Source organism: Zingiber officinale, chromosome 4B, assembly GCF_018446385.1.
Source record: "Zingiber officinale cultivar Zhangliang chromosome 4B, Zo_v1.1, whole genome shotgun sequence".
NCBI lineage: Eukaryota > Viridiplantae > Streptophyta > Magnoliopsida > Zingiberales > Zingiberaceae > Zingiber > Zingiber officinale.
The window spans coordinates 28,717,167-28,743,037 of NC_055993.1; the positions used below are offsets into that span (position 1 = coordinate 28,717,167).

Consider the following 25,871-nt stretch of genomic DNA (forward strand, 5'->3'; position numbering starts at 1 on the left):
TAGTCATATTGTTACAACAAAACACAAGAATGAAATAGATACAAGCTATAACAATATAATGAAGTAAATGAAATGATTACAAAGAGAACTTGATCACTTGGGTTGCTTTGGATTGCTCTCTCTAAAGCCTTGAAATATAAGAACACTCGTCATGGTACCTCAAATAGATCTCCCAGACTCTTAGGTGAAATCTTCACAAAACCCCTTTTATAGGGTTTTTGTTCATGACTTGAATCTGCTAATCAGTCGACTAATAGCTTTCTTTTTCTCTCCTAGCTATTTTATTATTTTTTAATGAATCCAATCAACCTTTAACTTAAATACATAGTCAAATATATTTCCTACAATCCGAATCGAATTATCCCATTAAATATATAAAAATTATTTAAATTCTAAAAAATCTTAATAAAATTTTATATATTCCTAAAATCCTTCGTTGCGGCCGTTGTGTCGTGACGACCTCCGCAGGTCACGAAGTTGTGATTTTTTTTATTTTTTTCGTTTAGTTAATTTTTAATAAAAAATTAGTTTTTTTATCTTTTATTTATAAAATATGTATTTTTACAAATAAACTATTATTAATAATAGTTATAAAATATTAAAAATTATTTCAAATTTTTTAAATAATTTCAAAATTAAATATAAATTTAAAATAATCTAAAAATAAAAAAATATAATTTTTAAACATTTCAAATAATTTTTTTAAAATTAAAAATTTACACATACATTCAAAAAAATAATTTAAGATTTATTTTTAGCCTTTCAAATGATTTTATAATTTTAAATTTAGTTTTGAATTTTAAGAATTAGTTATTTTTTTAAATAATTTTTATAAAAATTTAATAGGTATTATCTTATGAGAAAATATTGAAATATAAATTCAACATCTTAAAAGATAAAGTATATTTAATAATCCAATACTAATAAAATTAATATATATTTATATTTAAAATAAAAAAAAATACCGAAACTATATTAGCAGGCACGATACGATACCAAAATCATATCGTTCTGATCCGGGACCGAAACCTCGACATAGGTCGAGATTTTAAACCTTGATTCTGACTTATCTCAATTTCTTCTTTACTTAGTATCCTCAACCTATTAGAACTTTCCAGGACTGTAGTGCCTAAAATCCGGTTCACGTGAATTTAATTAAATTGAGTTTTAATTTTTATTATAATGTATCATAAATATACTTATATACTTATACTTGGGGGGGGGTGGGAGTGTTAAGTAATTAACATGCCAAGTAATAAATTAGCAGCCCCAACCCAATTTGGTAGCAAACCCACATCCGAACCCCTAGCAACTTTTGAGGAGATTAAGGAAGAACATTATCGGATTGCTTAACGTCGTTTCCCCTACGTCTCGTTAAGTATCTTTTTAGACGTAAAGCACTAAGGCAAGATTTCAAACTTTATTTTTCTAGACTATATGGATCATACTACGCGTAATTTGATGCTATGATTATGGATTTATGATGTCGCATATTTTCTACTAATCTGGTAAGGTTTGACGAAGTTTTAACAACCCCTTTCTTCTTCTTTTGGTTCAAAATCTGTGTTGCTTGAAGGGGTTGAGGGCTGAGAGGGGGTGTTGATATGTCAAGGAAAAAGGTACAGGTGTCAAGGGGGGAAGGTTTTGTTGTTTTGATGGAAGTTTTATCGACTTTTGGGTTGTAATTTTGATGATGGAAAATTCAAAAATCTGTTGCTACCTCAAGGACACTGGAAGGGGTTTGCTATGTCGAGGAAAAAGGGGCTAGTGTCAATGTGTGGGGGGGGGGGGGGTTGCGATGTTTTGACAGAAGTTCTATCGACTAAAATTTGCTGTTGCCTTAGGGATGCTAGAAGGGGTTGAGAGACAGAGAGGGAGTGTTACCAGGTCGAGGAATAAGGGGCTGGAGTCAAGGGATGGAAGGAGGGTGGATGGCTGAGTCGGGGGGGGGTGTGAGGAAGGGTTTGATGAAAAGAGTTCAATCAATGGGGTTGGGGGGGGGGGGGGGGGGGGGGGGGGGGGGTTGGGAAGGTGTGTAAGAGCGTGTGGCAGTGGTCCCTAAAACAACATCCGTATTTGTAGTATTTTTGTTTAATATTCATGTCTAAGCACCTTTAATTCTTTTATCATAACTTTTAGTAAGGTTTTGAATGAATGAAAATTTAACCGTATATTTTAGCATGCAAAGTAAATTATCTTATTTTTTTATATTTGTTTACAATGACTATCAAAGCATGAAAAGTAAGCTATTTTGTTGGATGTGACAATGTGACCAGTAAAGGAGTCTGACTTAGAGGATACTGAAATTCTTTATAAATAAGAGGAACAGGGGTTGTGGGATCCGACTTAGAGGATATAGGTGATACCGATGAACACTACCAAACCTAGTACTAGGGTAAAAGTTTGACTAAATGAACAGAGGTTGAGGAGAAAGGAGCTACATTCAATGTTATGAACTCACTTGAATGTTTTGATGATGAAAGATAATGATTGATGTTAATATATTAAAGTTGATGTTCAATGGGACTAAATGTCAGCAAGGTTTAGATTTTTTTTTTTTTTAAGGTTCAAAGTATTTTCATAAAAATATATATGTATAAGCATGTGATTGTATGTTGATTTCTTGCTATAAAATATTTAACTGCTGAGTCTTTAGACTCACTATATCCATATAGTGTAGTTAATGAGGAGACGGATGAGTCTTGATGGATGAGCTAGCTCGTATCAGACAATGCACACTTGATGGCTATGTCATTTTCTTTTTAGTTTAAGTTAACCTTTGCGTTGGGATATTGAGTTTGTCACTTTTTCTTCTCCTAAGTCGATGATGTAATTGTTAGTCAGATATCTTAGAGTCTTTGTTTGTGGTGGTTGCACTTTCGAGTCTTAAGGTGTTAAGTCATATGGTTGATTCTAATTTACAGGCAAGACTTTGTTTTATTGCTTTCTAGTTGAACATTGCTTTTGAGATGCACGCCAATCAATTTGATTCATCCAACCTTATTTATTTATCATTGATTCAGCTTGGTAGAAGAAGGGTTTGTACGATTTGTTTTGAAAGATGTAAGGGGAAAAGTTTAGGGTCGTTTTAGTTGGTATCGGAGCATGGTCCTGATTAAGGGTTGTGCCCACTACCGGTTGCGAGAAGCTCAAGAAGTCAAGCCAAAAGTTCAAATAAATTTCTTTTTTATGTTTAAATGTTTACATTGAGGAATTTAAGAATCTAATTGATACGCCTTATATCTTAAAAATACATGTGGTTTATGTGCTTATTTTGGGCTGTGTATAGAGATGCCTCCTAGACAATACACAAGGAGGAACAGGGGGTATGGGGAGGAGAGGCTTAAGGAGGCCCATCCTCCTCTGCCTCTATCGCCACCGTCGTCTGACATTGAGGATTGAGTGCTATAGGAGATCGCTCAGTTGTTGGAACAACACGTTGAAACTGCTCGCAGAGTCAGGTCTGATGCGGTGTATGAGCGTTTTAGGAAAATGGATCCGAAGGATTTTATGGGAACAATTGACCCACTAGTTGCCAAGGGATGGATTTGATCTATAGAGGTGATATTTAAATTCATGGCCCATGGCGAAGTTGATAGAGTGAGGTGTGCTACTTATTCACTGAAGGAGGGGATGCATTATTATGGTGGGAAGGAGCAGAGCTATCCATTGATATGAATACTCTGTCGTGGGATGAGTTCAGGGAGGTGTTCTACGTCAAGTATTTCATTGCATATGTACGCTCTCGGATGATATGAGTGTTTATGAACTTGAGGCAGGGAGACTTATCGGTGGTTGAGTATGTGAGGAAATTTGATCGAGGGTGCCATTTCATGCCCCTAATCACTAAGGATGCGGTAGAGAAATTGAGGCACTTTATGGATGGATTACTACCTACTATTCACCGTGAGTCATGATGGTGGACCCTACGGAGTACTCTATTGCAATTTCTAGGGCCTTTCGAGCTAAGCAGGCTCTGAAGGACATTTACTTTTGAGATGTAGATGAAGAGGCCACCACCGATGCAAACTACAACAGGGGAAAAAAACCATTCAGATAGGCATAAAGGCCTCAGGAGCAGCAACTTCACAAGCATGCCGCCCCTAACACTGAAGAAAAACCCTTATGGAGTGCCAGTGTAGGCATTACGGTACATGTATGTGGGGATCAAACAAGTGTTCTAAATGCAAAGATTGCCGGACATATATCCAAAGATTGTCCACAGTTGAAGCAGCCGTTTCACGGTGAATATGTGTAATGCATGCTGAAGAGACAGACCCAGACACGACACTCATTACAGGTATACTTACTCGTCAACATTAATTTAGTAAAGATGAAAATTTTGCATTATTATTACTTGAATCTTTAAAATTTTGAACCTACTTTGAAATCATGAGGAAAATTGCGTGTGATCAATGACCTAGGTGCAGGAAAAATCTTCATAGTAGGGGTAGCCACTAAGACATTATTGGATTTAGGGACCTTTGTGAAACGTAGGGGCATTCAACAATTAAACTTGCTATATGATATACTGTGACCATCCCGTCAAGGGAAGCACTCTGGTCTTCCAGCATGACTAGAGAGCTTGAGCTTGACTTATACGGTCATCCAATTTATACCGATCTTATCGTATTACTACCACCAGAGTTTGATGTTATACTCGGAATGGATTGTTTGCCAGAGAATGGGGTATTGATTGACTACCAACAGAGGTCAGTGTTGATCAGACCAAAAGGAACAGAGTAGTTCCGATTCGAGGCATTGAGATGCTTGGCTTTGCCTAGAGTGATATAGGGCAAGGAAACTTATTCTTAAAGGTTGTTAGGCTTTCTTAGCCAATTTGATTCCAAACAGTCTGTCATTGGAGGAGGTAGAGGTGGTTAGGGAGTTTCTTAGTGTTTTCCCTAACGATGTTACTAGCATTCCGCCCTAGAGGGAGGTGGGGTTTTTTATTGACCTTACGCCAGGTATGGTGCCAAATCCTAAGGCACTGTATCAATTAACACCCCAAAGATGGAGTTGAAGGAACAAATTTAGGAGTTGTTAGAGGACTTCATTCGCTCTAGTTTCTTCTTGTGTGGGGCACCACTACTGTTTGTCAAGAAGGATGATGGTAGGCGGCTTTGTATTAATTATCAAGAGTTGAACAGAGTCACAGTGAAAAATAAGTACCCACTCCCAAGGATCGAAGACCTATTTGATCAATTACAGGGAGCCGCAGTATTCTCAAAAATAAATCTTTGATCAAGGTATTATTAGCTGAAGGTGAAAGAAGCAGATGTGCATAAGACAACTTCAGAACTTGGTATGAGCATTATGAGTTCCTAGTGATGCCAGTCGGGTTGATAAATACTTCGACGGTCTTCATGGATCTCATGAACCACATATTTTAGTAGCATCTCTATTAGTTTATCATTGTCTTCATAGATGACATACTGATCTATTCTAGAGATAGAGAGGATCACATATTTTAGGACAACATTGCAGATTCTGCAAGATCGGAAACCATTTGCAGAGTTGTGAGTTTTGGCTAGAGAGGGTAGCATTCCTGGGCCACATCATTTCGAGGGAAGGGGTAGAAGTTGATCCGTCGAAGGTAGAGGTCATGAAAGAATGGATAATGCCTAGGAATGCATCCGAGATTCGCAATTTCTTGGGCTTAGCTGGCTATTATCGAAAATTCATCAAGGGATTTTTGAGCATTGTAGTACCATTGACAGCGTTGATGAAAAAGAATTCTAGGTATTGTGGGGAGCAGACTGTCAGTGGAGCGTTGATGAATTAAAGCAAGCGCTTACAACCACACTAGTGTTAGCTATGCCCTCAGGGCAAGGGGACTTTGTGCTGTTTACCGACGCTTCAAAGCTTGGTTTGGGCACAGTTTTAATGTGCATGAGAGAGTTATTGCCTATCAGTCCAGACAGTTGAAGTTACATGAGAAGAACTACCCGACTCATGACCTAGAGTTAGCAGCAGTGGTTTTTGCCTTAAAAATCTAGAGACACTACTTGTATGGCAAGAAGAGCAAGATATTCACCAATCACAAGAGTCTTAAGTACTTCGAGCTGAACATAAGGCAAAGGCGTTGGTTAGAGCTTATAAAGGATTATGATTGCTAGATTAGCTATCACTCGAGAAAAGCTAATGTCGTTGTGGGTGCCTTAAGTCGAAAGACGATCTTTATAGCATAAATGGTAGTACAAAAAGCTCTACAAATAGAAGTTCAGAGGTTTGGACTGGAGATTTATGCCAGGGGCAACACTCCGTGATTATCCACTTTAACAAGCATTCTACTTTGAGAGACCGTATTCAAGATGAGCAGACCTCCGATGAATAACTGCAGAAGTGGAGGCAGCAAGACAAGGGATGTGCGCTTTACACGATTGAGGAAGGTATCGTCAAGTTCAGAGGTTGTCTTTGGGTACTAGGATCGAACACCTTGCGAGTCGATGTGATGGCTAAGACCCATTCCACCCTGTATTCCATTTATCCAGGGAGTACCAAGATGTACCGAGATCTACACCAGTTGTTTTAGTGGTCGGGTATGAAACGAGATATTATACATTTTGTATCTGAATGTCTAATGTGTCAGCAGGTTAAGGCAAAACATCAGAGGCCAGCGGGGATCCTTAAGCCACTCCCTATTCCCTAGTGAAAGTGGGAGAATATCATGATGGATTTCGTAGTTGGGTATCCACGGACAGAAAGAGGATTCAATGCCGTACGGGTGATAGTTGACCGTCTCACCAAGTCTGCATTTTTTTTGCCAGTATAGATGACTTTCTCCATGACGTAGTATGCAGAGTTATAGATTAGGGAAGTAGTCAGATTACATGACATTCCAGGCTCTATAGTGTCAAACAGAGACCCATAATTCACTTTGACATTCTGGAAGAGTCTCCATTTTGCCATGGAGCGAAGTTATTGTTCAGTACCCATAGACAGACGACCAGTCCGAAAGGGTGATATAGATTTTAGAGGGCCTCTTTGAGCATGCGTGATAGACTATCTTGGAAGTTGGGAGAAGAAGCTACCATTGGTGGAGTTTACCTACAATAACAACTTCAGTCGACGATAGGTATGGCTCCATACGAAGCCTTATACGGGAGGAAATGCAGATCTCCTATCCATTCAAACAAAGTGGGGGAAAGGACAGAGATGGGCCCGGAGATTGTACAACAGACAACAACATTAGTAGTTAGAATCCAAGATCGGATGAAGACCGCTCAAAGTAGGCAAAAGAGTTATGCATATAAAAGGAGAAGAGACCTTAAGTTTGCAGTTGGTGACCACGTCTTCATGAAGATAACACCCATGAAGGGTGTTATGCGATTTGGAAGGAAAGGCAAGCTCAGCTTGAGGTTCATTGGGTCATTCGAGGTCCTAGATAGAGTGGGGGTATTGGCATATAGAGTGACTTTACTGCCGAATCTTATAGGGGTGCACAATGTGTTTCACGTGTTGATGTTGAGGAAGTATATGTCGAACCCTTTACATGCACTAAATTATGAGTCTTTGCAGCTTACACCAAACTTGTCCTACAAGGAGAAGCGCACACAAATTTTAGGTAGGCAGGAGAGGAAGTAGTGGAACAGGACGATTAAGATGGTCAAGGTCAAATGATTGAATCACTTCGACAAGGAGGCCACTTGGGAAACTGAGTCTGACATGAGGAGTCATTACCCGGAGTGTTCGATAAGTTTTTTTTATTTTTTATTTTGAGGACGAAATTCATTTAAGAAGGGGGGTTATTGTAGTCCCTAAAATCCGATTCACGTGAATTTGATTAAATAGAGTTTTAATTTTTATTTTAATGTATCATAAATATACTTATACTAGGGGGGGGGGGGTTGTTTAACTAATTAACATGCTAAGTAATAAATTAATGGACCCGACCCAATTTGGTAGCAAACCCATTATCCTTATCCTTTTAAATATATTCCTTTAAGAGAGAAATTAAGGTTTCCGTCAATTCTTATTGCCGAACTCTTAGCAATCTTTAAGGAGATTGAGGAAGAACATTGTCAGATCGCTTAATGTCGTTTTCCCTACATCTCGCTAAGTATCTTTTCAGATGCAGAGCACTAAGGCAAGATTTCAAATTTTATTTTTCTGCACTATATGGATCATACTACGCTAAATTTGATGCTATGATTATGGATTTCCGATGTCGCATATTTTCTACTAATATAGATAGGTTTGACGAAGCTTTAACGACCCGAGGTGCTGATATATTGAGGAAAAAGAGGTTGGTGTCAAGGGGGGGAGGTTGCGTTGTTTTGACAGAAGTTCTATCAACTTTTGGGCTAGAATTTTGATACTGGAAAGTTTGACAATCTGCTGTTGCCTTGGGGACACTGGAAGGGGCTGAGGGCTGAGAGGGGTTTTTGCTATTTCGAGGAAAAAAGGGGTGGTGTCAAGGGGGGAGGGTTGCGATGTTTTGATGGAAGTTCTATCGACTTTTGGCTGAAATTTTGATGTTGAAAATTTTGAAAATCTGTTGCTACCTTGGGGATGCTGGAAGGGGTTGAGGGGCGGAGAGGGAGTGCTGCTAAGTTGAGGAATAAGGGGTTGGAGTCAAGGGTAGGAAGGAGGGTGGATGACTGCATCGGAGGGGGGGATGTGCGAAGAAGGGTTCGATGAAGAGGGTTCGGTCAACCAGGGGGTGTAGGGGCTGGGAAGGTGCGTGAGGGCGTGTGACAGTGGTCCCTAAAACAACATCCGTATTTGTAGTATTTTTGTTTAATATTCATGTCTAAGCACCTTTAATTTTTTTATCATAACTTTTAATAAAGTTTTGAATGTATGAAAATTTAACTGTATGTTTTAGCATGTAAAGTAAATTATCTTATTTTTTTACAATGATTGTCAAAGCATGAAAAATAAGCTATTTTGTTGAATGTGACAAGTAAAGGAGTCTGGTTTAGAGGATATTGAAATTTTTTATAAATCAGAGGAACAGGGGTTGTGAGATTCGACTTAGAGGATACAGGTGATACCAATGAACACTACCAAACTTACTACTAGGGTAAAAGTTTGGCCAAACGAACAGAGGTTGAGGAAAAAAGAGCTACATTCAATGCTATGAACTCACTTAAATGTTTTGATGATGAAAGATAATGTTTGATGTTAACATATTAAAGTTGATGGTTTAACACGGTTTAGATTTTTTTTTTAAGGTTCAAGGTATTTTCATAAAAATATATATGTATAAGCATGTGAATGTTTGTTGATTTCTTGCTATAAAATGTTTGAACTTGCTAAGTCTTTCGATTCACTAGATTTGTATGGTGTAGGTAATGATGAGACGGAGGGGTCTTAATGGATGAGCTAGCTCGTATCTGGCAATGCACACCTGATGGCTATGTCATTTTCTTTTTACTTTAAGTAAATCTTTGCGTTGGGATATTAAGTTTGTCTTTTTTTCCTCTCCTAAGTCAATGTTGTAATTGTTAGTCAGATATCTTAGAGTCTTTGTTTGGGGTGGTTGCACTTTCGAGTTTTAAGGTGTTAAGTCATATGGTTGATTCTAATTTGCAGATAGGACTTTGTTTTACCTTTTTCTAGTTGAACATTGCTTTTGAGATGCGCGCGACAATCGATTTGATTCATCCAACCTTATTTAGTTATCATTGATTCGGCTTGGTATGAGAAGGGTTTGTACAATTTGTTTTAAAAGCTGTAAGGGGAAAAGTTTAGGTTCGTTTCAAGGTAAAAGTTGCAAGGGGAAAAGTTTAGGTTCGTTTCAAGGACATTGCGTAGTTTGAGGTCACCTTTGACTTACTAGGACTTTCACTCATAGAGTCCACTCTAGGATTTTCAACCATGCCTAGCATCCAATTACCCTTAATCTATGAGAACTTCATTCCTTGCCAAACATTCAATCCTCCAAGGCTTCTTGGACTTTATCTCTTAGCTTTATTTCATGTTAAGCATTAAGTCCTTCATCAATTACTTGGACTTCTGTCATTGTTAAGTATCCAATCATTCTTAATCTGCTTGGATTTCTCACCTGTTGGTCCCTTTGCGACCGGCTAAAGAGGGTGAATAGCCTGCACAATAAAAATAAAGAAAATCCCTTCTCGAACTTTATAGCTTTATTAGTCTAACACTTGCATAAAAAATAAGAGACTGAAAAAGAAGAGCCACAAAATGGTTACTTGGTTTGCAATAAGGGGATTGTTAATCCAAGGAAGTTGAAGTTAACTAAACAATCTCCTTCAGGCGGAGAAGCCTCTTATAGCAGTTGAAGCACTCAATTATAGAACAAAACTAAAGAAGAATTAATTACAAGTGTTGTTTCGACCTTTTGGGACCAGGGCTATATTTATAGCCCTAGTCGGGGCGCTTGGAAAGGGTCCAGGCGCCTGGAGGGGGATAAACTTTTATCCCCGTCGCAACGGAATGCGCCACGTCGCGTTTGAATAGTTTCTGGTCCGAGCGTCTAGACCAGTTCCGGGCGCTAGAACCGTGTTGAACCCGCATCCGCGACGATGCCAAAACAAGGCGTCCTTGGGCTGTCCGGGCACCCAGACCAAAAAAGTCAACATTTTGTTGACTTTTTGATCCCGATCTTCCACTCTGGTTCCACTCACATTTGTCCAGGTCTTCGCTCCGGTTTCACTCGTTTGGGTGATTTCGGTCAGGAATAGGGCTCACCTCAACTCATTTTCTTGCATTCTCGAGCAACCTTCCGCTCCGACTTCTCGTCCCTTAGAAATGTCGCGCTCCGCCTCATTTGCCCGTGTACTCTTCCGCAGTACCTCGTACCTCGGACTCACCGAGCTTGTTGGATCTCTCTCGTGCCGTCCTTCTCGCTAACTGCTCCTTTCGCTCGACTTCCTGTACTCTTAAGTTCCTGCACACTTAGACACAGAGGTTAAATACCAATAGGACCTAATCTGACTTGGTTGATCACATTAAAACTACCTTAGGGTACTAACAATCTACCCCTTTTTGATGTGAACAATTCAAGTTAAGTTAGGAAAAAATTACAAACAAGTAACCGTTATAAATATTTGCTAGTACAAAAATTACAAAAAAAATTGTACTATCCTCCCTCTAGACTTAATCTTCACTGCTTCCCCTTTGATCACTTTAAAAATGGGGTACTTTAAAATGCTACTTGGAAAGTCTAAACTAAAGAGTCTAAGGAACATTCCAGAAAAAGATTGGATCTATAAAGTTTAAAAAACTTTGAAAAAATTTGCTTAAAAAAATTGAATAGAAAGAAATGACTCTCGAGATAATTTCTAAATTCAAAAGTATGAAAAAAAAACATAGAGTAATAATGCGATTTTTTTTTTTGAAAAATTTTCTTTAACAGAGAATATGATATACTTTCAAAAAAAAAAAAAAAATTTCACATTCATAAAAATTTGAAAATTTTCCTACATATAAATGATGAAGTTATCTTTCTCGAAAAAATTATCTTCTACTTAATTTCTAACAAAAATTTTGACAAATAATTGAAAGCATTAGTTAACAATTAAATGCTTCACAGTTAGTAATTAAACATTTATTTCAGTAATTGGCTTCCAAGTTGTCGTGAAACACTAGGCCTTCTTAGTTATTGGAACAACTACTTCTAGACAAAGTCTTTTAATGAAAGTAAATATTTACTTTTCTCTATGAGAGCCCAAAAAAAACAATTAATCTAAATATGATTTTGGAACCCAAAATAGATTCTTTTCTAAAGGATTAATAAAAAAATTCTTAGGAATATATTTCTGTGATATTTTTCTAATTTGACCACCTTATAGTATTTAAAATGCCAATTTAAAACATTATATCTTCTAACATTTTGAATATGTGAGCATGCACAATCTTTCAAATATTCTATTTCTATTTTTAATTTTTAATTTTTAATTTTTATTTTGTCGAGATCTTCTGATTAACAAGATATTGTGAAGGATCAAAAAGAATTTAGATATCTTTACAATGATATGATATTGTCCATTTGGAGATATCTTTTTCTTAGGCCTTATACCAATGGAGATATCTTTTTCTTATAAACTCATGATCTTTTCCATGTGTTTTCAACGTGAGATTATGTTTGGAATCTTACAACCTCAACAATCCCCCCTTCAAATAAAAGACCACTTAATTCTCCTCAAGTATCGGGTCACTTTTGACCTACTCAGGGCCTTCCCTCAAGTATCGGGTCACTCTTGACTTGCTCAGGGCCTCCCCTTAAGTATCAAGTCACTCTTGAACTGCTCAAGGCCTCCGTTACTTCATTCAAGGTTTCACCCACATGATTCGATCTTGGATCATGACTCTGGCTCGTGCTTCTTCCGGCGGTTAGTATGGTGAAGAGCGACCTCGCTCTGATACCAATTGAAGGATCGAAAAGAATTTAGATATTTCCACAATGATATGATATTGTCCACTTTAGGCCTAAGCCCTCATGGTTTTGCTCTTCGGCTCTACCCAAAAGGTTTCATATCAATGGAGATATCTTTTTCTTATAAACCCATGATCTTTCCTATGTGTTTTCAATGTGGGAATATTTTTGCAACCTTGCAACCCCAACATATAGCTAAAGTTAATTTTAACTCTTTATTTTCTTTTTCTAACTTATAATAATTTTTCGATAATATTTTTACGAACTAAAATAACTTGTCAGAAGGAAGAGATCGTACCTAACTTACCTTGTCGATATCATAATCAGAAGGAAGATACCTTTTGTTGGTCCCTTGGCGACTGGCTAAAGGGGGTGAATAGCCTGCATAATAAAAACAAACAAAATTCTTTCTCGAACTTTACAACTTTATTACTCTAACACTTACATAAAAAAATAAAAGACTGAAAAAATGAGGTGCAAAATGGTTACTTGGTTTGCAATCAGGGGATTGTTAATCCAAGGAAGTTGAAATTCACTAAACAATCTCCTTCTGGTGGAGAAGCCTCTTAGAACAGTTGAAACATTCAATTACAGAACAAAACTAAAGAGGAATCAATTACAAGTATTGTTCTGACCTTCTGGGACAGGGCTGTATTTATAGCCCTGGTCGGGGCGTCTGGAGGGGATAAATTTTTATCCCTGTCGCAATGGGACGCCCCACGTCGCGTTTAGATAGTTTTTATGGTCCATGTGCCTAAACCAGTTTCGGGCGCCTAGACCAGTTCCGAGCGCCCAGACCTTGCTGAACTCACATTCGTGATGATGCCGAAACAAGGCGCCCCCGGGTTGTCCCGAGGTCAAGGCGCCCGGACTGAAAAGTCAACATTTTGTTGACGTTTCGGTCCCTGTCTTCCGCTTGGGTTCCGCTCGCATTTGTTCGGGCCTTCCACTCTGGTTCCACTTGTTTTGGTGATTTCAGCCATCTGGAATAGGACTCACCCAAACTCATTTTCCTCGAGTAACCTTCCGCTTCGAATTCTCGTCCCTCGGAAATACCGCGCGCCTTCTCATCCACTCGTGTACTCTTTCGCAGCACCTAGTATCTCGGGCGCACCGAGCCTGTCACCTCCAATCACCCACGACCTGTTAGGACTTACCACTCAGGTGCCTAATATCCAATTTAGGCGGTCCTCAAGCTATTAGTACTTCCATCACTAATATCAGTTGGGCTTCACCTACCATATTTTTAGTCAATCTTTTTTCACTTGGACTTCTCCATGATTAAGTATCCCGTCAATTTTAACCTTCCTGACATATAGCTTAACTATTATTGAACAAACATTACAGACGATCTAAACACGGTCAATTTGACCGTTGGTCAATTTGACCGTTGGTCAATTGCACCAACAAACATTAGTCTAACTTTCAATATTGACTACATAATATCATATATTTCAGGACATTTAAGCCAACTTTCAATGTTGAGAACTTATTATGGTTTAAGGTACTATGTCGGTCGACATGGACAAAATTTATCATTCTGCTCACCGATGGGCATCAACATAGTTTCGAAACTTGGAGTTGTGACCTCGTGGAGGCTTCACAAGATCACAGAGGAAGTCACAACTGGAATGCCCCTACATCTACTATTGAATAGGTAATTTTTTTTACACCTTAAAATATCTGTATGTCTCGAAAGGAAAGCTCTCAAAACTCATGCATCATTTCCAAAATTTATTAAAGTGATCCATTAAGTTTTCAAAACAGTGTGCCACTAGCAATTGTCAAACACTTATCATAAAGGTTTAAAATTTATTCTCCTAAAAGAGAACAAACCAATTAGCTAATGCGGAAGAGTGAACTAGAAGGTCTTTGGTTTGTACTGCCATCGTCTCGAGCCTGTTCACCGGTCAAAGTCGCCTATCCCCTTTTTATCTCGACACCAACAACAATCGATATTATGAGTCTAAAGACCTAGCACATTCAAACCATGATATGCAATAATTAACCCTTGTAACCATGTGTTCTAAAGGTAGACATATGTTAAACAATTCTAAATTTAACCTCTCACGTAACATAGTTATAAATATGGTTTTATCATTCTGTCTAGTTTCGTAACAATTTGCATGACATAAACATAAACACATTGTTAAGTAACATATATCCGGTCTTTTATACTAAAATAAATCATGCTAACCTCAAACCTAAACTCAAACATTTGTATAACATAAACATGAATATGGATTTTCATATAGAACATATGTTAAAACAGTTTTAACCTTAACTACTTGCATAAACATAAGTATGATATTTTTTTCATAAAAGAAATATATGTTAAATAATTTTAGCCTGAACTATTTGCATAACATAAATATAAACATGGTTTTATCATGTTAAATATCAACATAGAGTAATCTCTTACTTCAGTTTCATGAACCTCCAAAATATCTTAAATTAACATTCAATTTTTAACCTTCGTTATCTTTTACTTTTACTTGTAAGTTTCGTAAATTACATGAATATAGATCATCAAGTGTAGCTATTTTATACCTTAACCCAGATCGTTTGGCCAAACGTTTATCCTAGTATTAGGTTGGTAAGGTTCATCAGACCCCCTTTGATCACAGCAAAAACGGGGTGATAATTCAAAAAATATTTTAGAAAATTTTTTAACTTTAGATAAAATTTCTATTTAATAAAAATGATATCTCAGAAAATTGAATTTTTCAAAATAATTTCTAAGTAAGAATGAGGTTTTTGAAAAAATTTTCTAAGTCAAATAAATTTTTGAATTTTTTTTTTAAATAAAATTTCAAGTCAAATGAATTTTTGAATTTTCCAAGGAAAAATTAATTTTTAAAAATAATTCTTAGTAAAAATAACTGAGATTTAAAGAAAATTCTAAAAAAAATCTATGACTTTTTCACAATAATTTCTAAGTCAAAATCGATTTTTTAGAATTTTTCAAAAATGTTTGAAAAACTTTCAAAGCATTATCTAATTCTTATTTAATGTTTTTTCAGAAAGTTAATTAAACATTTTCTTTCAATATTTTAGCTTCCAGGTCGTGGCGAGGCACTAGGCCTTCTTGGTTATTGGAGCAACAACCACTTCCTTAGACAAAGTTTCCATAAAGAATTTTAATGTTTAATTTTCTCATTGTAAGCTTTTAACTAAAAGAGAAATTTAAACTAGCAAAGATTTTGGAACCCAATAAAGGTTCCTTCCTACAGGGTTGGTCAAAAACTTAGGGGGTACATGATTTTTGGGCACTTTTCTAAGTTGACCCTGGTGTTTTCTAATGTACCAATTTATTTTTCCATAAATTCTTAATTTTGATTTAGGAAATTTATTTAAGCATGCATCATGATATTTCAATTTCTCAATTTCAACTTTTAATTTTTCATTTTCTAACTTTAAATTATCATACTTTTCTATTGGGCATGCTTTTGCAAGGATCAATTTCAATTCAGTATTTTTTTTTTCTAATTGATCTAATTCTTTGGATAGAGACTTGATAAATTTAAAAGACTGAGTCGGGGTTAGATTGCGTACCTTACTTACCTGATCTGGTGACGCTCCCCCTTCACTGCTGCTTTCTTCTTCTGATGTTCCTCCTCCTTCATCGATGCTCATCTCTGAGCTAGACGTTTCTTCTAGCTGATGGTTGGCCATCAGTGCTATTCCCGAGAATTCTTCGACTTCTGATTCGGAGGACGACGAATCATCTCACGTGGCCTTCAGGTTGTGTTTGGGTCGAGCTAGATTCTTGCTCCTTTCCTTATCCTTCTGTTTGCTTTTCAATTTTGGGCAGTCCTCCTTGATGTGCCCTTCTTCGTTGTAGTTGTAGCAACGAATCGTCCTTTTCTTTTGTTGATGCCTCTGCGATCTAAACTTATTAGTATTAAAAAATTTATTGAAGCGTCTTACCAGTAGTGCCGCTTCAGATTCGTCGACCGAGGCTTCTGAGTCAGAACCGTTTATTTTTGCCTTTAAGGCAATGTTCTGACTGGTCTTCTCCACTCCATTGGGCTCTGCAACTCGAGATTCGTGAAGTTCAAAAGTAGAAAACAATTGTTCTAAAGTACTTACCTCGAAGTCCTTAGAGATGTAGTACGCATCTACTAAGGAGGCCCAATTGGGAGTTCTCGGGAAAGCGTTGAGCGCGTACCAGATCGAGTCCCGGTTCGTTACTTTTTCTCCAAGGTTGTTGAGTTGAGTTATCAGCTTTTTGATCCTCGCTTGGAGTTGCGCTACCTTCTCGCCTTGGTTTATCCGGAGGTTCGTCAACTGGGTCCGGAGAATGTCGCGCCTCGCTAGCTTTGCTTCGAAGGTACCTTCGTGAAGCTCCAGGAATTTTTCCCAGGGACCTTTCGCGGAGTCGTAGCTTCCGATCCGATTTACCTCCTGAGCCGGCAGAACGCTGAGTAGGTGGAACTCAGCCTTTCCATTGGCGACGAAATCTGCTTGCTCCTTTTTCGTCCAGGTGTTTTCCTCCTTATCTTTCGGAACTGCATAGCCATATTTCATTATTAAAAGAATGTCAAATTCAGTTTTAAAAAATACCTCCATTTTGCGCTTCCATGTGGCGAAGTCTCCGTCGAACTTTGGGGGATGGATGTTCACTCCGGTCATCGTCTTGATCGTAGTGCTTCAGTTGGCGGTTAGTCCTTTTGAGGCGATCAGGCTCTGATACCACTTGTAGGTGCAAGAGGGGGGTAAATTGCTGAAAACAAAAATAAACTATACCCTCCTCGTGCTTTCAACTCAATTAGTGCAATAGTAAATAAAGCAGTAAAGTAATAAAGCAGTAAACAGAAAAGAAACAGGAATTTAACCTGGTTACAACCAAGAAGGTTGTTAATCCAGGGCAATGAGAAGCGTACTAAAAAGAATCTCCTTTACTGAAGGCAGAGAAACCTTTTACACTTTGGAAGCTTAGAACTATTGCTAGGAATGACTACACAATTGATTGCTTGAGTTGTTATTGAATTCCTAGCTCCAGGGGCCTTTAAATAACCTCTGGAAATCTGATCTCGAGGGTCTAAGGCGCCTCCAATAGAGGTCCAAGGCGCCTCTAATGGGTGAGCGGATAAAACTTTATCCGCGGCGCAAACGGTCAGTTTTGACCTGTTGAAGGCGCCTTCAACAAGGCTGAAGGCGCCTCCAAGCCTGATGGAGGCGCCTCCAAGCTGACAGCTTGAATTCCAGCTTGCTTCTTTGCTTCGCTTTGACTTCCGACGCTCCGATCTTTTGGGTGATTGCGGCCAACCGGAATAGGGCTCACCCGAACTCAATTCCCGGCCTTCTCCTCGAGCAGGCTTCCGTCCGGCTTCTCGTCCCTCGAACGCCGCACACGTTCTTCTCGCTCCACCGGAGTACTCTTCCGCAGCTTTCTCGTCCTTCGGACGCACCGAGCCCGTCGGCTCCCTTCCCGTGCCGTCCTTGTCGCTAGCTGCGTCTTCCGCTTAACTTCTTGCGCTCCTAAACTCCTGCACACTTAGACACAGGGATCAAATACAAAGCAGGACCTAACCAACTTGGTTGATCACATCAAAACTAGTACGGAGTCCAACAGTTAAATCGATGTTAATTAAAAGGCGAGAACCTGACCCTTTTCCCATTCCATTAATCACTCTGAGTTCATAATTAAATTGATTACTAACCTGGTTAGCTCAACAGTTATTCAATTAAGATGATTATCTAATTACATCAAATAAATTAGTCAGCTAGTTATTCAAACGGATCAAAGTAACAATCAATTAATTTCACTACTATTGTTCATGGATTTAAATCATATTTTAATGAATCCTAATCACTTATTGACCAATCTATGTTTAAATCGAATGCAACTTGCCTTATAGTTAATTTAATCAATCAAGTATTATTAAATTAATCCATCATACATGGATTAATTAACTAAAATCAACAAATTAAATCCTATTTAACTTATAAATTACAGAACACTAGATAATTAATCACTCCTTGAATTAATTAATCACCGATCGATTAATTCATTTATACTTTAATTAATCTACTTAAATCAACTAATCGATCAAATTATTAATGAATTAATTAGCATATTAATTAATCTATCAATTAACTCATTATTCAATCTATTGATTAATTAGTTTAATCTATTAACAAACTAATTTGATAATTAATCAACCAATAGCATTCTTAATTAGCTCTTAATTAACTTCATCGAATATTCTACCAATCATTCAATCTTTTCATGAATTAATCCCATTAATTAATCGTTAATTAAATCAATTTTCCTAACTTAATCAACAATTGCTTGATTGTTTAAATATCAATTAAAATCCTAATTAAACCAAAAAAACAATGCGTCGACCATCAAACATACGTAATATGATCCATATAGTGCAATATACAAATGTTAGAAAACTTGCGACATATATCAAAATATTAAACTACGATCCTTGTGGTGCAATAAATATCAAAACCCATAAAAACCTTGCGTACATATTAATTATTTACTTAACCACATCCATGCACACATGACATTTTATCATAAGATCCATAACATGTACAAACAAATTCCGAACCCTATAGTAATTGTTTACAAGTTCATAAACACACATGGCATATTATCATAAAATCTATCACATATATATTCATAAATTCCGAACTAAGTAACATACTCAGTTACTAAGAACATGATTGAATTCATAGCATACTAACCCATACAAACGGAAATTTACTAACATGCTAAGTTATCAAAGAAAACATGGCTGATTTCATAGCATACTAAAACATATAACTGATACTAACATACACACTAAATTACCATAACATGGTTGAGTTTATAGTATCCAAAAATATAGAATTAAAACTAACATAACATACTATTATCTTAAGTATGGTTGAGTTTATAGCATAAAAAAACATAGAACCGAAACTAACATAACATAGATAGCCTTTGATTCCTTGCTACTGAACTTCTCTTCTCCTCCCCTTAGGGCTTGCACCGGCAGGATTCAAGGCTAGGGTGGCGGAAATTCTAGCTTTCTCCTCCCAAATCCACCAAGTCTACACCCAATAATTGAATGGTTCAACAATAAATATTAGATCATATAAATTTATATGCATATTCAGATTTTATGTAATATTTGAATGGTTCAACGACAAATATTAGATCATATAAATTTATATACCTTTTCGGATTTTATTTAATATTTGAATGGTTCAACAATAAATCTTAGATCATATAAATTTATATATACATATTCGGATTTCATATACCTCAAACAAATTTTATTCATAATTCGGATATGTATAAAATTTATACAAATAAGGAATTGAATGCTTAGTCATCAAATATTTATATAAATTTTATACACCTTCGGATTTAGGGAGTTATATAAATTTTATACACCTATCACTAATTATTAAATTTTATAAATTTTATACACATTCGGAATTTATTCTAAAATTTCCTAAACATAGGTGGCTTGAGATTGAAATCACATAATCCTTAATTATTGTTAATAAACCTACATTATTCAAATTAGATGTTGTAACTTACTTCAATCATGCATGGAGTTAGCGGGGATTGGTTTCGAACACTACAACAACCTCACAATGTCATTGCTTTAATGGACTTGTTTTATTTTTTATATTTTCTTTTTCCTATTTTCATTTTTCATTTTTATTTTTATATGCCTTTCCCTCTTTTTGTCATTATTTTCCACCCTCCATTGTTGTTAGTTTTTTTTTCATATTTTTTCTACATCATTAATTTTTTTCTCCTCATTAGTTCATAAGGCTAAAAAAATCTTTTAAACTCTTTAAAGAGGTCTTTAAGATAGAGGAAACAAAATACTAGAAAAATAAAAAAAAAAATATAATATAATTTATAACCTTATAAAATTTTAGTGAATTTCAACTAATTTTAAATTAGCTTTTACTCGATAAGTATTAAACATTTCATGAGATAATATTAAAATTAAACTTAACATTTTAACATCTTAAATATAACTCAATAATAGGCATTTATAATAATTAAATATTAATAAAAATATTTTTAAATTAATATACTTATATTTTAAAAATATTGAAACCATAACAGCATGATACGACATGATATCAAAATCATATCATTGTGGTCATAAATCAAAATTTTAGCACGACTTTAAACTATTGAACTTTCCAAATTTAGAAATCTTTGAGGCTTTCTCTTTGTTTTTATACGTTACATTTCCATAGTGCATGCTCTTGTGCTCCCATTTATGACATTTCCTATTATTAGTTTTAGTATATCATAGATATGGCGAAACGCTCCTATCTTTAGATGGAAGCTCTAATAATTATCTACTATGTTGGGAAGGACTTTTGTAGATGATCGACGACTTACCTCTTAACTTCTTGAAGCAATAGAGCAACAGTCACTAATGTAGTTAGAGAGGCTCCTCCACTTTGCGCCTATGTGTAGTGCCGAACTTGATTTGGGTTGCACACCCAATAATGTTGACTACCTTCTTAGTGGGGAAGAATAATGTTGAAAATAAAATAAAATAGAATGTTCTAGAGTGTTCCAAGCTACATCTCCATCATTCTAGAATTTTCAACAACACCATTCTTGAAATGGAGGGGAGCATCGGATGTTTTATGTGACCGTAAAGTACTTCTTAAACTTTAAGGTAAGTTCTATAAAACCGCAGTTAGATCTGCTATGTTATATGGAGCTGAATGTTGGGGTATGACTCGAGTACATGAGCAGAAGATGAGAGTTGCAGAGATGAGGATGTTAAGGTGGATGTGTGGACATACGAAGATGGACAAAATAAGAAATGAGAGCATTAGAGAGAAAGTCGGAGTTGCATCTATTGAGGACAAACTCCGAGAGACACGTTTAAGATGGTACGGACATATACTTAGACGACCAATAAATGCTCCAGGCGATGTAAAACTATGATAAACATGCATATCAAACGAGGAAGAGGAAGACCAAAAAAGACTTAGTTAGCAATAATAAAACAAGATAAAATTTATTTAAATATAGATGATGATATAATAGGAGATAGAGCTCAATGGCGTAAAAGGATTCATACAGTCGACCCCACCTAGTGGGAAAAGGCTTGGTTGTTGTTGTTGTTGTACCCTAAGATTTTTTCTCTAATCTTGCAGAATATTCTAGGTCTCTTTTTATAATTATCCTGGAAACAACCTCTTGCAAAAAGCAGGGTAAGACTGCATACAATGGATCCTTCCCCGAGACCCCGCATGGTTGGAGCTTTGTGCACCGGGCTGCCTTTTTTTTATAGAATATTCTAGATAAGTGTAGTAATAGAGTATCAAGAATTCTCCATTGGAGGTTGTCCACACAGATTCTCCATTGATTAAGTAGTTGCTTTAGATATGGGACCTTGTCCTGTTGGCAGCTGAGACACTAGAGGCTGCTAGATGCTGAAGATTGGTTTACTCGGGATGATGGAGTTGCTCATGCTTATGATTTCTTTAGGCACCCTAGCCCTAAGAAACCATACGTCTAGATAGTGTGGAAGACATATATTCAGTCGAGCCATGGAGTCACATTTTGGATGTTGGCACAGCGACATCTTCCCACTAGAGATAGACGGGAATACTTGGAGGATCGGCAGTGCACCTTAGAGTCTCAAGAGCATCTTTTCTTTGGGTGCCCCCGATTGCAGAACTTTGGAGGAGGATTAGAGAATGACTTCATATGTGACAGGAGATGTCTATGTATAAGAGGGTGATGCGAGTCTTTGCGAGATACTACCGAGGGAGTAGGGTGTCAACAAAGGCGTGTCACCTGGCCTTGTATTCGATGATTCATTATGTTTGGTGAGAAAGGAATAGTAGTTTCTTTGGAGAGTGACAGTTAGATATTGGGAAGATTTTCAGGAGTGTACAAACTATGTAGCGGGATTTGGGAGTATACTTTGATCTAACGTTGAGTTAGACATAAGTTCTTCACAGGGACTAGTGGTTTGATTAGGGTGAGTGTCTAATGGCTTTCCATTAGCTATATGGGACAGTTGATGTTGGTGATTGGGCTTGCCTAATCCAATTTGTATCCCTTTTTCTTTGGATTTAATATATTTTTATTTATTTATAAAAAGAATGTTCTAAAGACTTAATCCCTACCGTAGGATTTCTTAGATCTTAAACATTCATTCTTCAGTTGAGTTCTCTAAATCGGCAAACCCTCTTTGTTTGTTGATCATCTAAGTTTGTACCCAAGTATCTACATATTTTAAAGCATGAAGCAATACCTTTTCCTCCCAAGCTTTTCTGAGTCCTTTGCTGGTTTGAGTTAGGCTTACTTAGTGTAATGCAAAGAAGAATGTCTAAGTGTGGTTCTGTGCTAGCATCTAAAGAATTCAGCGCATGACAGCAAGCTCACTACTTTTAACTTTTGAGTTAGAAAATGGAGAACATGGTCAACATAACTTGCTTGTCTTTCCCTAATATGGGCAAATGAATATGCCTTTGATTAAATATCATCATGTGTTAGCTTTTTAGTATACAACCAACAGTTATATTATCATCAAACCTTCCATGCTTCAGTTCAAAAAGAAAAACTATGTTCCTTTCTTTGGTTCTAAATGCTTAAGGAATGTTGGCACACCCACATATGCTGTTGTGAAGATGTTCATCATTGTTCTTTTCTTTTTCATAATATGTCAGGTATATCAATAGGAAGAAGGATGGCTGGAGGTGGCTATACATAATATTATTTGGATCTTTACTCATCAGGTTGAATTTCACTGTTAAATATAGTGAATTTGGATCATCTTTTTTATGCTGCAGTGTCGTTACTTGTTAGAAAATAGTAGATGCTTTCTTTAATCTTATAATGTGATTGTTTTAGTCTAGGATGTTCTTTCATGATGTTCCTTGCATCCTATAACAACTACCCTGGTGCTTATGCTTTGAAGGCTCTGCATCAATCAGGTAATAGTGTTAGCAATCTGTGTTCCTTGTTATCTCTTTTTGATGACACATCTAATTGTTATCAGTTTCTGAGTTGTTTATTTAAAATTCTAGATGCTTTTTTATACTATTTTCTAGCTATGAAAGATTGTGTTTATGTTGGATGCATGGTATCACGAGTATTAGGTGGATTGTCATCCTTTTCAATTTAGAAAATTCATTGCATTTGATTGAATAATAGTCTAAGTTGTTACATAATCAATGCTAAAAGAATGTAATGAGAACAAAGAGTCAATAGATATTTGTTTAGTTAGTTTGTCAAATATAATTTTGTGAATAATACGTAAGCATGTCTTTAAAGACAATCTTATCCAACTCATGAGTAAATGGTGTCAAAATAGAACTAGGTTCATTAAACAAAATTGCAATTGAAATATAGGCAATTGATTGACATTTAATCAAGTTGGGTTGATTGTGCAAAACTCGATAGATTTTACAATCTTTTTGTTGAAACTAGTTTGACTTCTTGTCGCTTTAATTCTAGCTTAAATAGTTGAGCCTTTCCATTGCTTGAGATTTGTTAAGAGCTTAGGTTGAATAATCAACCTTACCATTGTTGGTGATTCACCTTTAGTAAGCTCAAGTGTTTCATTTATATTGCCCTCGCGGATTTGGTGCAATGGTAAAACACTTAGGGAAACAAATAAGAGGACAAAGTTCGAATTCCAATAGGGATGGATATTCTAGAGGTCGACCTCCAAGTGTGCATAAGTTGTGCATTGGATTTATCCGATAGGCAAACTAGAGGGAAGTCTATCTATCTCCAAAATTAGTCGGGTAGTTTGAACACCTAGATCATGGTGTGCAAAATCACAATCCAGATTGTAGGATCGTACGATCCTGCGATCCGGTTACACTAAATCGATCCGGATTGATTGGATCGAAATTTTGCAGTAGAATCGACAATGGATTGTTCAAATCATACAACATCATATGGAATTAGTTGATCTTATATTACAAAAGATCCGGATGCGACACCGAAACCAACAACAGAGGAGGTGACTCATGATTGTGAGATCGTGCTCGAGGAGGGGGCGTTGGTAGTTGTTCTCCAACTGCTCGATGGGGAAGATAGGGCAGCAACAACTGAGGAGACGCGTGACGGCGCGAGCATGCTTAAGGAGGCAGCATCAGTTGTGAGGAGACGCCGACGGTGGTTGTTCTTCTACTGCTCTATGGGGAAGAGGGGAGCAATGCCCTCGGGTGCAACAGGGGGGCAAGTGCCTTAAACAGGCGAGGGGATAAGAGGGGAGGGGAGGAGAAGGGAAGAGAGAGGAGAGTAGAGTAGAGTAGGGGCACAACGAAGTTAGGTTTTTAATTAAATTTTATTTAATTATTTCGATCAATTTCTAACTTAAATGGGATAATTCAGAGAGGATTTCTCAAAGCCTAATCGAATTATCCTTTAAATATATAAATTTATTTTAAAATTATAAAATTATAAAAAAATATTGATTGTATATATTTTTAACCTATTATTATTATTAATTTGATTTAATTTATTTAAAACAAATTTTAATCAAATATTAAATTCATTGTCTTTATTAATCAATTTGATCATCCTATCAAATACTAAATTAAATTTTAAAAGTTTTTAATAGGATCATACAATTCTGATCGATCCGATTCTAATCCCAAATTGAATCTACATAGGATCGTGATCCTACAAACATTTGATCTAGATTATTAAAAAAAAAGTGTTCCATCTATATATATATATATATATATATATATATATATATATTTTGCAATGTGAAGCCAAAGAGGTTACAACTTAAATGAGAAAATGAGAGAAAATACACCTTTCTTGGTCATCAATATCCTCCATTCTATAAATTAGAATTGGATATAATTGAGGTCGTAATAAAACCCTATCATACAGAATACTAATTGTTAGATAATAGATTTTATACTAATAAATATGATTTTTTATTTTTTATATATATGATTGGAATTCATTGATTCCATTTTAATAAATTTTATTTATTACTTATTAGTAATAACAAACATTGGTATTACTAACTTGATAATAATAAGATCTATTCATAGCATCATATTTGGAGACTTGTAAGTTTTAATTGTATGAAATCTGGTTAACATACGTGTATTTATTGTTGGTGCTTTATGGTGCAATAGAGGGGGAGGGGATGAATAACATGCATGCAAATTAAAAATTAACATTCTCTTGCTGTGATCTCAGTAAAGACACAAAACTCAGTAACAATGGAAATAATATAAAAACACACAAGCATATATCACAATGATTTAACGTGGTTCGGTAGTAGGATCCTACTCCACGTCCTATGATCCTTTAGTTGGATCACTCATGGAATCCTATTCTTCGATAAAATACTAAAGGTGGAGAAACCTTTACAAGATTCTTATAGCTTGAGAGTCATACAATAGAGTTCTATGGATTTAGAAAGGAAGCTCAATGAGAACAATAGTAAACATTATAATAATCTCTCTGTTTTACTTCTATTCATGGCCTGTGGTCTTCTTTATCAAGCCTCCTTCATATAGTGAAATCTTATGCTCTGTTTAC

General features: G+C 36.3%; 1 protein-coding gene across 4 annotated transcripts in view; it reads left to right on the top strand.

The window, feature by feature from the left end:
* The window catches only part of LOC121974897 (dol-P-Man:Man(7)GlcNAc(2)-PP-Dol alpha-1,6-mannosyltransferase-like), an 83,743-nt gene that overhangs the window by 35,196 nt on the left and 22,676 nt on the right, over positions 1 to 25,871 (top strand). For all 4 annotated transcript variants that reach the window (XR_006110145.1, XR_006110146.1, XM_042526176.1 and 1 more), the window contains exons 18-19: positions 23,021 to 23,089; positions 23,205 to 23,287. Coding sequence is in view for 2 of the 4 variants with exons in the window: in XM_042526176.1 (XP_042382110.1) it covers positions 23,021 to 23,089; positions 23,205 to 23,287 (152 nt within the window). In the remaining 2 variants the exon portion in view is untranslated. The remainder of the gene's footprint in view (positions 1 to 23,020; positions 23,090 to 23,204; positions 23,288 to 25,871) is intronic.